Source organism: Rhopalosiphum maidis, chromosome 4 (genome assembly GCF_003676215.2).
Source record: "Rhopalosiphum maidis isolate BTI-1 chromosome 4, ASM367621v3, whole genome shotgun sequence".
Taxonomy (NCBI): Eukaryota; Metazoa; Arthropoda; class Insecta; order Hemiptera; family Aphididae; genus Rhopalosiphum; species Rhopalosiphum maidis.
This window is the reverse complement of record NC_040880.1, coordinates 23,588,087-23,602,290: the sequence shown is the minus strand read 5'-3', so window position 1 is coordinate 23,602,290 and position 14,204 is coordinate 23,588,087. Positions and strand designations below refer to the sequence as shown.

General features: G+C 25.5%; 1 protein-coding gene across 1 annotated transcript; it reads left to right on the top strand.

The window, feature by feature from the left end:
- Nucleotides 1-1,744: 1,744 nt before the first annotated feature.
- Nucleotides 1,745-12,456, top strand: LOC113549674 (histone acetyltransferase KAT2B-like). Its single transcript, XM_026951081.1, has 12 exons — nt 1,745-1,855; nt 2,284-2,383; nt 3,072-3,241; nt 4,718-4,852; nt 8,227-8,360; nt 8,442-8,639; nt 8,720-8,814; nt 8,882-8,987; nt 9,896-10,010; nt 11,289-11,473; nt 11,956-12,176; nt 12,242-12,456. Exons 1-12 carry the CDS (start codon nt 1,745-1,747, stop codon nt 12,358-12,360), a joined length of 1,689 nt encoding a protein of 562 aa, XP_026806882.1. The 3' UTR covers nt 12,361-12,456.
- The last annotated feature ends 1,748 nt before the right edge of the window (nt 12,457-14,204 follow it).

The window sequence follows — 14,204 nt, the reverse complement described above, 5'->3', positions numbered from 1 at the left end:
CACTACTATAATATTATATACACTGTGCAGGTGTATAGTCAATTGTTTTTTAACGATATTGTCACCGCATAAACTAATGCGAGGGATGGGACTGGCCACAGTCCATAATATAATATTATTTGATTATGTCTAGTACTCTAGTCCATGCCATAGACCCAGACGGACCATTATATGAATAAAGTCATAGAATTTGGTATTTCTATAATTTTTTGATGGTCAGGTCTCCCGCATCGGTATGCTTGTACGTATATTATAGTAACGCGACTAAATAGTTTAAAAATTGAGTGCGTAGAGGGGTAACCCGTAGACTTCAACGAAACCGGTTTGTTAAATCTACACTATGCAACGGTGGAGTATGAAAAAAATTCTGTCCGGGGAAACTATTTTACCAGTTCTCATTTTGTGTAGTCCTGTACATATTCAATAATTTTTGTAGGGTATAAATGTATGCTAATTTTGACGTTTTATCGTACATATTGTTCTCCAAATAGTAAATTACTAAGCGAAATAATTTATATTCTGTACTTAATAAAAACAGAGTATGATATCGAATTAGCCCAATTTAATAGGTCCTCGGTTGTATACAAATAATAATTGTAATAGTGTTATTGATTTGGGTGTTCAAGAGACCACGTCGTCCTGAACCATAGCAGTAATTGAAATGAAAACCCATCGTGTCAAAATAATATTGTGACAATATTCAATTATGTCGAGTTGATGTAAATTCGTTTTACTCGTGTTTACATAAAGCGCAATATAAATAAAATATGTTTTTGAAATTGTTGTGTACAGCGTGAAGGATCTAGGGGTTCGGGAATCCTCACAGCTCGCGGGTCCCCTACCGCTTTTCCGTGTGTATGTTGTCGCGCGGGACACGGTTTGAACTGGAAAACGGCAGCCGCGTCGGCGGTATGATGAAGGGCGGAAGGTTGTCGCCCGCGGCCGGGTGGTCCGGGCGGTTTGTCTGTAGGATCCGCGGGGGGTCGTGCACCCGCGTTAGTATGAATGTCGTCTATTGAGTATGCGCGCCGGAGCCAAGCGCCACCTACACAGGTGTTTTTCGGACGAACACGACGGGTGACGTCGCGGAGGCTGCTGCTCTGCATTACTTGCGGAACCCTTCCCCAGCCGAGTCTAGCTAAACGTCAGTCTGCGCCAGACAGTCAGTCGCCCAGTCCACCACTATCTATTTCGTACACGTACAAGCCGTACTCGTACTACTACTAATACTACTACTGCTATTACTGCTATCACTACTTCTATCACTTCCACCTGAATACAACTCTGTAGTCTATACACTGACACGGTCGCGGTCGCTACCGTTGACGTTTCGTTCGGTCTCCCTATCATAACATTCGTTATCTGTCGACGTAAATAGTACACGCATAACACTTCCGTGTTACGTCGCTTGTTGCGTCTCTATCGAGTACCATCGCCTGCGGGTGGTGCCGCGGTCGCATCACAACACCGTATACATCTACATTCCACACCTTCAACCGAACGGCAAGTACCTGTCTATAAATATTATTGTTGTTGATGTCCGAACGCTACTGATACCGTCTGATAATGTTATTAATTGTTGTGTGATAACCTATTAATAGTATTACATCCGCCGTACAACCGCGGTCGTCTGCAGAACCGTTGCGACCGGGTGCAGCGGAAGACGACGGAACGTTTGAATCAAAACAGCGCTGAGACAATATTAGTATCGTTGCGGGGTCGTTACGTGACTGTACCCAGGAAGATGAGCGATATCAACGAAACGATTAAATCGTTCAGACAGCGTGAAAAGGTGGTAGTGATGTACTCCAGAATGGAGAAGCTGGCCAAGATCTCGAACTATATGCCGTGTCGGGTACGATAATTATATTACTACATAACATAGAATTTTTATTATTTGGCGCATGCTTAACGATTCACAATTTCGAGTCTGCACGACGTGCCTGTAGGTAAATAAAATATTTTTGAATTTATCGTACGTTGACTGCCTATGTTATTGTATAAATTCCTTCTAGTCAACGTTTTGATCCAAACGAATTCCTAGCATTGGTAGGTATTAAATACAATGAAACTGCATTCTTGTATAGGTATTCACTAAAGACTGAGCATACACTTTTAGCTCAATATAAATGCTTTTTAATAGTTAAATATATTTTCTATACACAATTATACAAAATTTTTATGTGTTATAACTGTTTAAATTATTGCATATAGCATATTGATGAGTTATAGAACTACTCAACTAGGATTTTTATTATTATTACATAATATTTAAATTTATAGATGTTACGATGTGTCTGCCATGGATGGATTTGTGATGAGAAAACTAAAAAAGCATGGATGAATTCTCATTGTGCTAATGAAGATTGTAAACATGAATTATGTAAGTGTCATTATTGTAATGTCGTTATATAATTATGTATAACCATATTTGGCTAAATTTTTTCCCCTTTTTTAATTGTTACTTAGTTGCATACATTATAGGTATATAATAGGTATGGATAAATAAAGTGAAACATGATGAATTAATTTTTAATGTGAAAGTATTAAGTAACTATGTACACAAATTACAGGAAATAGTTAAAATGTGTATAATTTATGTCATATATCATCTTTTGGAAGATAGTAAAATCTATTTAAAAAAACATCAAATAAATATTTTGGTAAAAAGACTTATAGCAAACATGGAAAAATTACTCCTAGTTCTTAATGAAATTATTTATGAATTAATATCCACGAGACATAGTAGACAGCAATAGAAATTACACAGATCGCATAGGTTTTAAAAAGATATAATAATAGAGCCCATTGAAAAGCACATCGCCCAAAGCCCATGAAAAGATCATTATACAATGATCTTTTCAAAATTATCAAAAATATTTTTATTTGTATTACGTTTAACATGAACGCTTACTGCCATTTTGTGCATTTAAATATAATAATAATAATAATATTACTCACTTTGATTTATGATTATATTTAATGCATCATTTCTTCTTTTGCCCACAAATTTTATTTGATATAAACTAAGGATTTTTAATTATTTTTTGTATAATTAATGTTTTATTTAGATGACCATGTCTCACATTTGGTAAATGCTTCGGAGAATATGTTAAATGCTTTGATAAGATTAATAAATGATTTTGAAAACATAAGAGACGAAATAGAATATCTATCAATGTTGCCTACTGATGATGAAAGAGATTTTTTACTAAAGAAATGTAAAGATTTCATATATCATGTAAGTTAATTTTATTATGATAAGTAATTTGTTTTGTCAAGGTTTAGAATTTGAAATACTGTACTCTAATATGTCATTATAAATGAAAGTAATGGATTATGGTACTTTATTTATAATGATTTATAGTTGATGAATAAATAAATGTGATTATTATTAGAAATTGTTAAATAAATATTATTGGGTATCGCAAACCATTATAATTTTTTGGTTATCTGAATTAAAAAATACAACAGTGTATTTTGTTGTATTATTACCATGATATAATGCTTCTTCTATTTTTTTTTTTTTTTTTGTAATAACTCAATGCCATATAATATTATTAAGACTGATTCACAGCTATGTTGTTTGTCATATCGCATTTTAATTGGTTGTTATAATAACTAAACACTACCAAGGTCTACTGTAAAATTTTCAATTGAGCCTAGCTCAACTTTGGACTCAGCACAACAGACGATCTAGTAGTGAATCTGTTTTTAGCTTGTATATAATATTTATGGTAAAAATATTATACATATATACATATATATAAATACAAGTAATATTATATAAGTAGTTTTTTATTTAATTCAAATTATTTTAAGTCAATATTCAACACACATATTTCCTAATAATTTAAAACTTTAATTTACAATTCACTCAAATGGAAATAAAATCTACTTGATATACTTGTATTAACTTGTTATTGGTATCGTAGTGAGCACTTTGTAAATCATTGGTTTAAATATTATTTGATTCCTCTGGGACTTATAATATCTTTAATTGACATCTTCCCAATTCAATTTTATGAATAAAAAAATCTTATAAATATTTTTTGATAACTTATCAACCTGTAAAGTTATTAATATCTATATTATAAGGTGTTCGTCTGTATATCACTTCATACATGTAGATACAGTATAGTTAGTGTAGTAATTAAAAAAGTATGTCATACCACTTGAACCAAGATGAATGATAATGTAACATTTTTATAGAAACTTATGGAAAATAATAATAATAAAAAAATTAATGAAAATAATATTTCATGTGTATTTTAGGTAGCAAAATTGTTTTTATTTTTTTAAATTATTTAAGTATTTGAAATAATTCCCATATTGAAAAAATGTATAATTATTTTTTGTAAGAAAATAAAAATAAATAATTTAGTGTTCATTTTAATTTCCTATGTCAATTAAATGGAAAAACAGTGAGATAAATGTGACTCAATACTAATGATAGAAAGCCGCATAATGATACCAATGATAAGTTCATTTTTTTCATTTTTTATGACAAAATAATGCTGTAAGCAATTGAAATAAGTAAGTTAATATTAAATTTAAGAAAAATATTTTGAATTTTATTGAATAAAAATAAATTTGTTTTATAGTTCCTCAATGTATGTACAAACGCTCTAAGTTATATAATTCCAAATGTTATTTATTTGTTTAAAATGATTATTATTACATAATTTTTGATTTATTGTGTTTGTTTATGGTTTAGGAAATAAAGAATTTTATTAGTCCTGATTCTTTAATTTCATACAAAGATTCAATTGAAACACCGCCATTCGAGTCTCCAACTATAGTTGAGATTTTAAAGAACTTTTGCTTGTATAAGTTCTTACCTAATCTCTATGTAAGTTTTTAATAATATTATACAAAATAAAATAAGAGTATACTTTTGGTCATACTGAAAAATTAAAAAAAAAATAATTTAACCAAACATATACATACTTGTTTTCTATAAATATTAAATTAATAGATAAGTATATTAGATTATTTTTAATTAAATAATAATCTTCTAGTAAATTGATTATAATCAAATAATAATAACAGGTAGTATAATATTATATATTTTTATTACAAAATTATTATAAACTATTAATAATTAATTTAATTAATAAATACTACAAAGCAAAATAATTTTTAAAAAATCTCATTTATTTTGGTATGTATATTTTTATTATGCAGTCAATATGTGACATTCAATACGGGTTTGAACTTACTATCCTGAAAGTCTCATACTTTATCAACTGACTTAGGTCTCCTATCACTTATACATTATAGTTTAACCTAGTGTTCTATGTTGCTACATAATTCTTTTTAGTCAACTAAAACATATATACTATTGTCTATGGATTTAATTATGAATTTTGATGTATATTAGATAATGTTTTCTTAACCTAGTAGTTATTTCTAATAATGTTAATGTCATGAGTAAAGACATTGATCTCAGTGGTTCTTAACTTTTTTTGAATGACAGAACACTTAATATTTTATAAGGTTTTCACGGAACACAGCCGACAGTAATTATATACATTTTTTAATATTTTTCTTACTGATTTTAAAATGTTGACGGAACACTTATACCAAGTCCATGGAACACCGGTTAAGAACCACTGATCTATCTGATAAAAGTGGGCCTAGATAAATCGGTCAGAATTCACTGTAGAATACTAGCAGCATAGGACATTTCGTGATTTTTTTGTTTTTTTATTGTAAATGATATTACTTACCAACAAATATTATACTAGATAATTTTAAGAGTAGAATTCATTTTTTTATATATTTGTTCTGTGTATATTATTGTTTATTTTAAGTGATTATATTTTATCTAAAAATATTTGAATTTAATTGCCTTTATTATTTGATTGTACTATACAATATATTATTTTAATTATAATTTTTCTTATTTTTATTTGATAACTATTAATTTTAATGCTATAATAATTGGTAATTATTAATTAAGGCAACATTTTAATTCAAACTTTACAATAAGAGGAAAAAATACTAGCATACATTCATTTTTAAAACTAAAATTTGTTAATTTACGTTTATTTTGGATTGGTTTCTATCTTACAAAAATCTTGTGTGCTGTGAAAATGTAGGTACCATTTAATCCTAATTTAATAAGCATTTCTATGTTCATAAATACTCAACATTATTGGCTATCTTAGGACTAAATAAATAAATATAAACATTAAACTTCTATTACTATAAATTTATAAAAATATAATAATTTATAAATAATGCACAATTTTAGTGAATTATCATTTATTGAAATGTCATTGATTTTTATTATATCAAACATAATAATAAAAAAGATGAAAAATCAAACATTATTATAGCAACAGAATACTAAATTAAGCTTTAAAGTAGTAAAAGATAGAAATATACTATAAGAGGTTCTTCAGCCATGATTGCTTAATGTAGTCACTAGTGACGGATTTAAGGAAAAACACCCAGACGGCATACCATACCAAAGGGCCCAATAATTTTGAATTGTTGTGAATACTTTGCCCTCGCCTTCCCACTTACAACATTGTTAAACTAGATAGACAATGAAACATATAAATATAAAAAAAAATTAATATTGTTAAAAATAATAACATTATATCTTAATATCTTGTATGAGGTATAATGAATAGTATAAAATCTCTTTTGCTTATTACTTATGTAATTCAGTAATTGTAAGTTGTCTTCTGGCTTTCTATTCAACAAATGTTTCAACAGTTATGTCTAGATTAATTTTATTTGCCACTGATCTTTTGATAAAATGTATATTTTATTCATTCAAGGTATTTTCAGTTAAAGTGGCACAAAGATGTTCTTTGATTCTTTTTAAAAAACTTATTACTCATTCTGCATTTTCCGTACTAACAGAGAGTGTAAGAAATAATCCAAAAAGACTATTGTGATTCAACGCCGTGATAATGTCGTTAAATATCCATAAAAATAGTTATAATAATTCCGGTGTGTGTATTTGATTGTACATAAAATATACGTACGAGTACGAACATATTACACAGTATTATTATTAATAATTTCTTATTATTATCCCAATTATTTCTTGATGTGCTACAATCTAAAACTTCAAAAATTTAAGAAATGACTAATTATATTTGAACTTTTTGTTGAAATGAAAAGAAGTGAGGACTGAGGACTGGGACATTGGGTCTGGAGGCCTTTTCGGGTAAGGGCCCAGGCGTCAAATTTTTTTCCCGTTAAATCCACCACTGGTAGTCACTGTATAAAACACCAATGTCAATAAAGTGCTTTTATATTAAGAGAATATCATACTTATCTAACCATGACTAATCAACACAACAGCAAATTTTACATTCAGAAGAATCTATTTTGCTCTGTTATATTAATAATAGTGTAATTTTACCTAATATCAAAATTAATATTAAAAATATTATTTGTTTATGATTTTTATGATATTTTAATTTAATAAGCATGTTATAATCATTTTAAAATTAGCAAAACTTTGATATTTAATTCACTCTAATATTAAAATTTATAGAAAAATGGGTTTTTTTTTATAACAATGTTACACATTTATAAGATAGAGACAACATATGTGGATACTATGTACTCTTAATTGTTATCTTATGACAATATTATCTATCTATACCAGCGTTTACCAAAATTTTTCATTACTGGACTCTTTAATAAAAATAATAATAAATATTAATACTAAATTGATTGCTTTATTTTCTAAACTAAATTTAATTTATGTATACGTGCGGACTCCTAACGCTTATCTATACTATAATGGTATATTGTATTTAAAAATAAAAATATTCTGTTTCAAAAGAAATTATTTAAAAAAAATACAAATCGATTAACTTAAGAAATTACCATGGTAAAATATAATTTTATATGCCTATAATTTATAATTATTTCAAATTAGGTAAATAAAAATATTTTATAGATCACTTAAAAATCATTTGATTAGGGATTTTGGTTGAGATTCTAAGTTTTGTGTTAAAGAAATAGCATATATCATACTGGACACACAGTTTCTTTATTTGGTTATCATATTACTAGGAAAATATGCAAAATTAATTGTAGCTTGTCATTATACTTTAAAATAAATTTGTATTAAAATTAAAACCTATCAACTCCGTGATTAAATATGATATATAATTAAAAATATTTATTAAACGTATTGGCTTTTTATTTTAAATATATTAAATTATAGTAAAAATAAATAATATGTTTTAGCATTTAAAAGTTGCATTTAAAATCACTAAAATTATCTTGAAAAATTTTGATCAATGGATATGGTATATGCCTGAGGAGCTTCTATATTTTAATAAATTACAATACAACAACAGTTATGACTATTATTATCAGAGGTATTTAATACATTTATTATTATCTACTTGCAATATTGTTCCTACATAAATCTTAAAAATGAATTCAATGATATTTTTAAGGTACAGACAGAATTGTCTTACACTTAATGCTGTTCAATCAATAGTGAAACCAAGTTATACAAGCAGTATGATATTTGGACAGGATGTTTTAAGATACACTCTAAAAGTATTTAGAATATCTTTCACCAAGTGGTGTCTGAATGAATCTGAAAATTGTAGCTTCAGTAAAAAATGCTTATTCATCAAAATTTTGCCAAAGTGATTAAATTTAAAAATAAATATTTTTTTTAATATAAATAATAATACCGTGGTAATACATAATTTTATTTTTGATTTAGGTTTTTGGATTTACTAGAACAAGAAGTGTATACTGTCGATTCACCAATATGGAACCTAAATTATATGAATACCTCTTTACCAAAAAGAGTGTTAGGTATGCTATTTATTTTAGTTACACATATTAGTTACTTCTATTACTTTTAATCCATTTTATATTTTAGATAATTTAAACTCAAAATTAAATGAATTGATCCAAAATCAATTAAATGCAGCTATAATGAATTCCAAAAAACAGGGAAGAATATACAAAAACCGCTTAATAGATGGGTAAATATTATTCATAATTTTTATTTATAACTAGCAAACTGTCTTATAACTTGCTAGGACTGATATTATTAGTATAAATTCTAATTAAAAAAAAAAAAATATTGAATAACACAAGCTATTTAGCTATATTGAAACATTACACTTAGTACCTACATAAAATAGTTTGTTATTACTCAATGTATGAAACTTTAACTTTTTTTGTTACCTTTGCAAATTTCAACTTTTACCTTTAACTAAATATTTACATTTATATTAACTAATGTAAGTATTTCATTAGTTTTAGACTTTAGAATGTTTGACTGATTATACCACTGTTAACAATTAATCTTTTTTTGTTATTAAAGTACAAATAGATAAGACTCCAATTTGTGTACTATTATTACAATGTGATTAAAAATACTTGTATACAAGTGAATATGGTATTGGATGCAATGAATCAGAAATTACTGCTTTTTTCTGGACAAAAGTCTTTCTGATTTTCTGGAATTTTATTTCATACATCATTGATATTCAAATTTGTCTTGAAAGTTTTATCCATAGTATGTAGAAGTCCAGATTATCCAGTTTACTAATTAAACTTGGATATTGTATTTATATTTTGTAACAAAATATAAAATGGATACAAATTAAGAATTTTTCATAATATCAAATGATAATAAGTTTAAGATAATTAATTATTTGTAATATAAAAATATTATACTCAGAAATTAAGTTGTTTTAAATTAAACTGCATAATTATAAATTTTAAAAATGGTATTTAGATGTTAAAACATGGAGTGTATTACTAGCAATTATATAAATGTATTACATTAGAAAATATTTTAAATCTTAAATATATTGTTTTTAAATTTATTGAGACATAACTTATAAGTTTAGATAAAAATTGATATTTTTATAAATGATTTTAGAGTTGTATTACAAATATCAGATGAAAAATATAATAACAATTGTGTATTAATGGACAACCTTTTGAATACGTTTGAAAATATTTATATTGATATTGGTCCCAGCACATCTTTAAAGGTAAATATTCTTAATAAAATAATTTTTAAGATATAACTAAAAGTGATATGTAACTAATTTTTTTTCTTTCTAACCAACAATTAATCAGCCTATTTAACCTGGTTATTCTTTGCTCTAGTTATATAATAGTATAATAATTTTAAGTGTATTGAATCAAAGAAGTATTGCTGAGATTAGATATTAAAGATGTTCACATAAAAAGTTTTTTTTCTCATAAGTGGTAGTAACAGCATATTTATGAGGTTGGGGATTCAAAGAATGGAAACTGATTCATTGACATTTTTTTTTTTTTAAATATTGATTCATAGATTCATAGAGTATTTTGTAATACTACACAAATGCAAGTCTTGTAATAATTGGATATATATTATCAATAAATTTCAAATAAAAATAATAACTAATGATCAAATTGGTTTCAATAACATGGATAAAATATATTATTTTATTGAAGTAAAACATATTAAACCTTCCAGATGATCTGTTATATTTATTTATTTGACAGATGATATTTGATAAGGTGTATAATTTATAATACATAGTATTGGTATAGTATAGGTATTAGCAAGACGATATATAAGAAGAAGTTATAAGTATGTAATTGTAAAAGTATAAAACATAATACATTAAGTTTAAAGCAAAATATAGTAAGGTGGTCGAAAACTAAAATAAATTATTAAATCGACAGAGCATATTAGTCATATAATTATTGTGTATATAGAAGGTGGGGTGTAATAATCTTATGGAGTATGTAGATACAGAATAAGATTAATAGTAATAGATCAAGAGCACCAACTACGCTGCTAAGTAAGAAAGGGAGAAATAAATTAAGAATCTACATCAACAGGGTATGAGGCAAAGGTAGGATTGTCTATTGTCTAGAATAGAGCGAATAGTGGAATAGTTAAGAGGTGGTTGAAGATTATAAGAATAAAAGTGAAATAAATGATTGATTTTATTAACTGACGACCAGATGTGACCAATGATCACATTAGGTAAGCTCATTATAGTATATTTAATTCATTAGTTGAGTAACCTATTAATAATCAATATTCAATGCTAATACCTACTATATATTTTACTATTCATGATTATTGTACTTTACTATAAAACATACAAATTTATAATAACAAGAAAAACAAATTATACATACCTAAGCTATATTATCTCCAACCAATATTTATTTTTTCAATTTTTTCTAAACTAGTTATTAAATCTTAGTTATTTAATATTTACTACGTTTGAAGTGTAATTACTAATTTTTTATTAAATTAATATTAGGGATTTATAACAGACCAGAATAAATATCAAACTCAAGCAAACGGCTTAGGAATAGAAATGATAGTATTTGATTGTGAGTCAAATTTTACAAAATGTGTGTTATGCCGCAAAGAGTTAAGAAATATGTACCATACTCGGTTGCCGAGGCTTCCAGATATGTATATTGCAAGATTGGAAACAGATAAGTAAGTTTATTGTTACTTCTATTAAATTTTTTTTTTTCTATTAAAATTTATTACTTTAAAAATTCCCCAGTTAACTTTATTTTTAGAAGATAGCTAGATTATTAGTTACTTGTATCTATTTTCAGTATTTAAAAATTGGATGGCTGATGAGAAATAAAACCATTAAAACTTAAGTTTAATTAAATATATTCTGTATAGTTAATTGATTATTTGTTCAATTTACATTAATTATCCATCATGATTATAAGTTTAATGATTATTTTTAAAAGAAAAAAGGAAAACAATTTTTAATGCATATTTTTCTTTTTATTTTTGCAATTAATAGTGCTTATTATCATGTTTTTCATCGCTAAAAGTTTTGAACCCTGTTTCAGGCTGATAAAATAGTACATATAAACAATTATTTTTAAAGTCGTTATTCATTCAAAGTCAATTAGTCTATTGTTATATTAATATTTATGTATGTAATTGTTTGTAATTAGACAAATACAAACATTGGCTATGTTGGAAGACGGTGTTCCTGTTGGTGGTATATATTTCTGCACATTCAACTCTCAAGGTTTTACTGAAATAATATTATGCATGTTCAAAGTCGATTTACATGTTAATGGATATGAATCGTGTTTAATGAATTATTTAAAGGACTATCATATTCAACATAAAATATGGAATTTACTGGTTTATGCTGATAAAGAAACATTTGGTATGGCTTATTAAGTATAATACCTAATAATTGATATTTAATTATAACATTTTATTTATTTTTAGAATATTTTAAAAGTCAAAAGTTTAGTTCAGAAGTGAAAATCTCAAAGACAAAATATAATAAATATATAACACATTATGAAGATTCCAAGTTGATGTATTGCAATCTAAAGAAGAAGTGAATAATAGCTTAAATTATTATATTATATAGGTAGGTGTAGGAAAATAATTCTAATGAATAAAATACATCTCTCCCAATCAAACTCTCTTTCCCCTTATATTCTCCCAAAAAAATATATTTATGCTGAATATAATTGATTTAATAGTAATTGTTTTAATAAGTGTTAAAAAAAATATATTATCAATTTAAAAGATATTATTTTTGGTTTTATAGATACAAATTAGATAATTATGTATAATATATAAGCAGCATTCTGTTTTTAAATTTTTTATTTTTAATATCAGTTTTAAAAATTAAAAATTGAACATGATCAAATTTATTTTGTTGAAAACAATTTTAACAGCTGTATTTAAAAATTAAAAGTTGATACTACTGAATACATTTATGATTTATCAAAATATTTACTTTCTTTAGAAATAATTTTGCGCATAGCAAACTATTTATTCAAGTATTTTAAAATTCTTTGTCAAACAAGAAGTTTAGAATTGTTTGAGGTTGAGTGGAATCAGGTATTATTTATTTGGATGATTTCTTTCAAAATCATAGTTTTACATTGATGTTGCTTGTATGTTAAAGATTTGAAAGAACTATGTTTTTTTTTTTTGTGGTCAATTATAAATGTTAAATCAAACATAAGATTATTAAAATTTAATTAAATGTTTTTATTGTAAGTATAAGAAGTTTTATTGATGTTTCAATAATGTTCAGAAAAATTTAATAACCAATTTAAAGCTAAGTTTTACATTTAGATTTAGGCAATTTAAAGGTTTTAAATTAAAAATTTTCCTTGTTCAATTTTTAGGTCAATTTGATATTGGTTTATCACTTAATTAAAAAAAAAAAATACTCTAGCTACATAATAAGATTATTGAAATTATAACTTTTTAAAATAATCAGACTTTAAATTCTATTTTTGATAATCAGTTGTCAAAAATAGTAAAAATTTTAAAAATGTATTTGTTTGTATAGTATCCTAATCAGGGGCGGCTTGTTATAAAAATACTAAGAGCGATTGCTCCTGCTCTGAAAATGAGGGAAAAAATGTTTTAAGTTTAACAGGTTTATTCGTAATTTATAACAGAAAATTTATCATTCAAGTAAAAAATAAGTGTATTTATATCAAAAATTGTAAAAGTTAATGAAAAATTTAACTAAAGAAGTACCTCAAAATATTAACATTGGTCTTAGTAAATGTAGTTGGGGGATGGGTGGGTTATTTAGAAACTTGCTCTTTGAGTTATGAAGACTTAAGCCGCCACTGATCCTAATTTGGTTAATTTTAATTCAACTAATTTTTAAAACTGATTAAAAACAAATATCATATTTTAACAGTCAATGATTTTACATAATGTATAATGATTATAATAATAATTATAATATATAATGTTTTTTTTCACAATGCTTATATTATATTTGAATTATTGGGTGTTGAAACTTAAAATAAATAATTAATTTTATATTAAAATATATATTAACTTAATACAATTCTTTTATTTTCTAAATTGTGTGTAATCACAATATTTATATTTTAAGCTAAGATATATTGCATATTATAATGTTTGAAATGATTGGGTGTGCTAATAAATAATCAATATTATATTAAAATATATATAAGCTTAATACCATTTATTTCACAAATAATGTTTTATCACAATATATATTTATATTATAAGTTAAGCTTTATTATATACTATAATGTTTGAAATTATTGGGTGTGCTAATAAATAATTAATATTATATTAAAATATATATAAGCTTAATACCATTTATTTCACAAATAATGTTTTATCACAATATATATTTATATTATAAGTTAAGCTTTATTATATACTATAATGTTTGAAA

Excerpts from the sequence above, each read along its gene's own strand:
- LOC113549674 (XM_026951081.1), top strand. The coding sequence starts at position 1,745 with ATGAGCGATATCAACGAAACGATTAAATCGTTCAGACAGCGTGAAAAG. Across the intron at positions 8,361-8,441 it reads TATGACTATTATTATCAGAG|GTACAGACAGAATTGTCTTA; the intron begins GTATTTAATACA and ends GATATTTTTAAG. Across the intron at positions 8,815-8,881 it reads TTTACCAAAAAGAGTGTTAG|ATAATTTAAACTCAAAATTA; the intron begins GTATGCTATTTA and ends TTTATATTTTAG.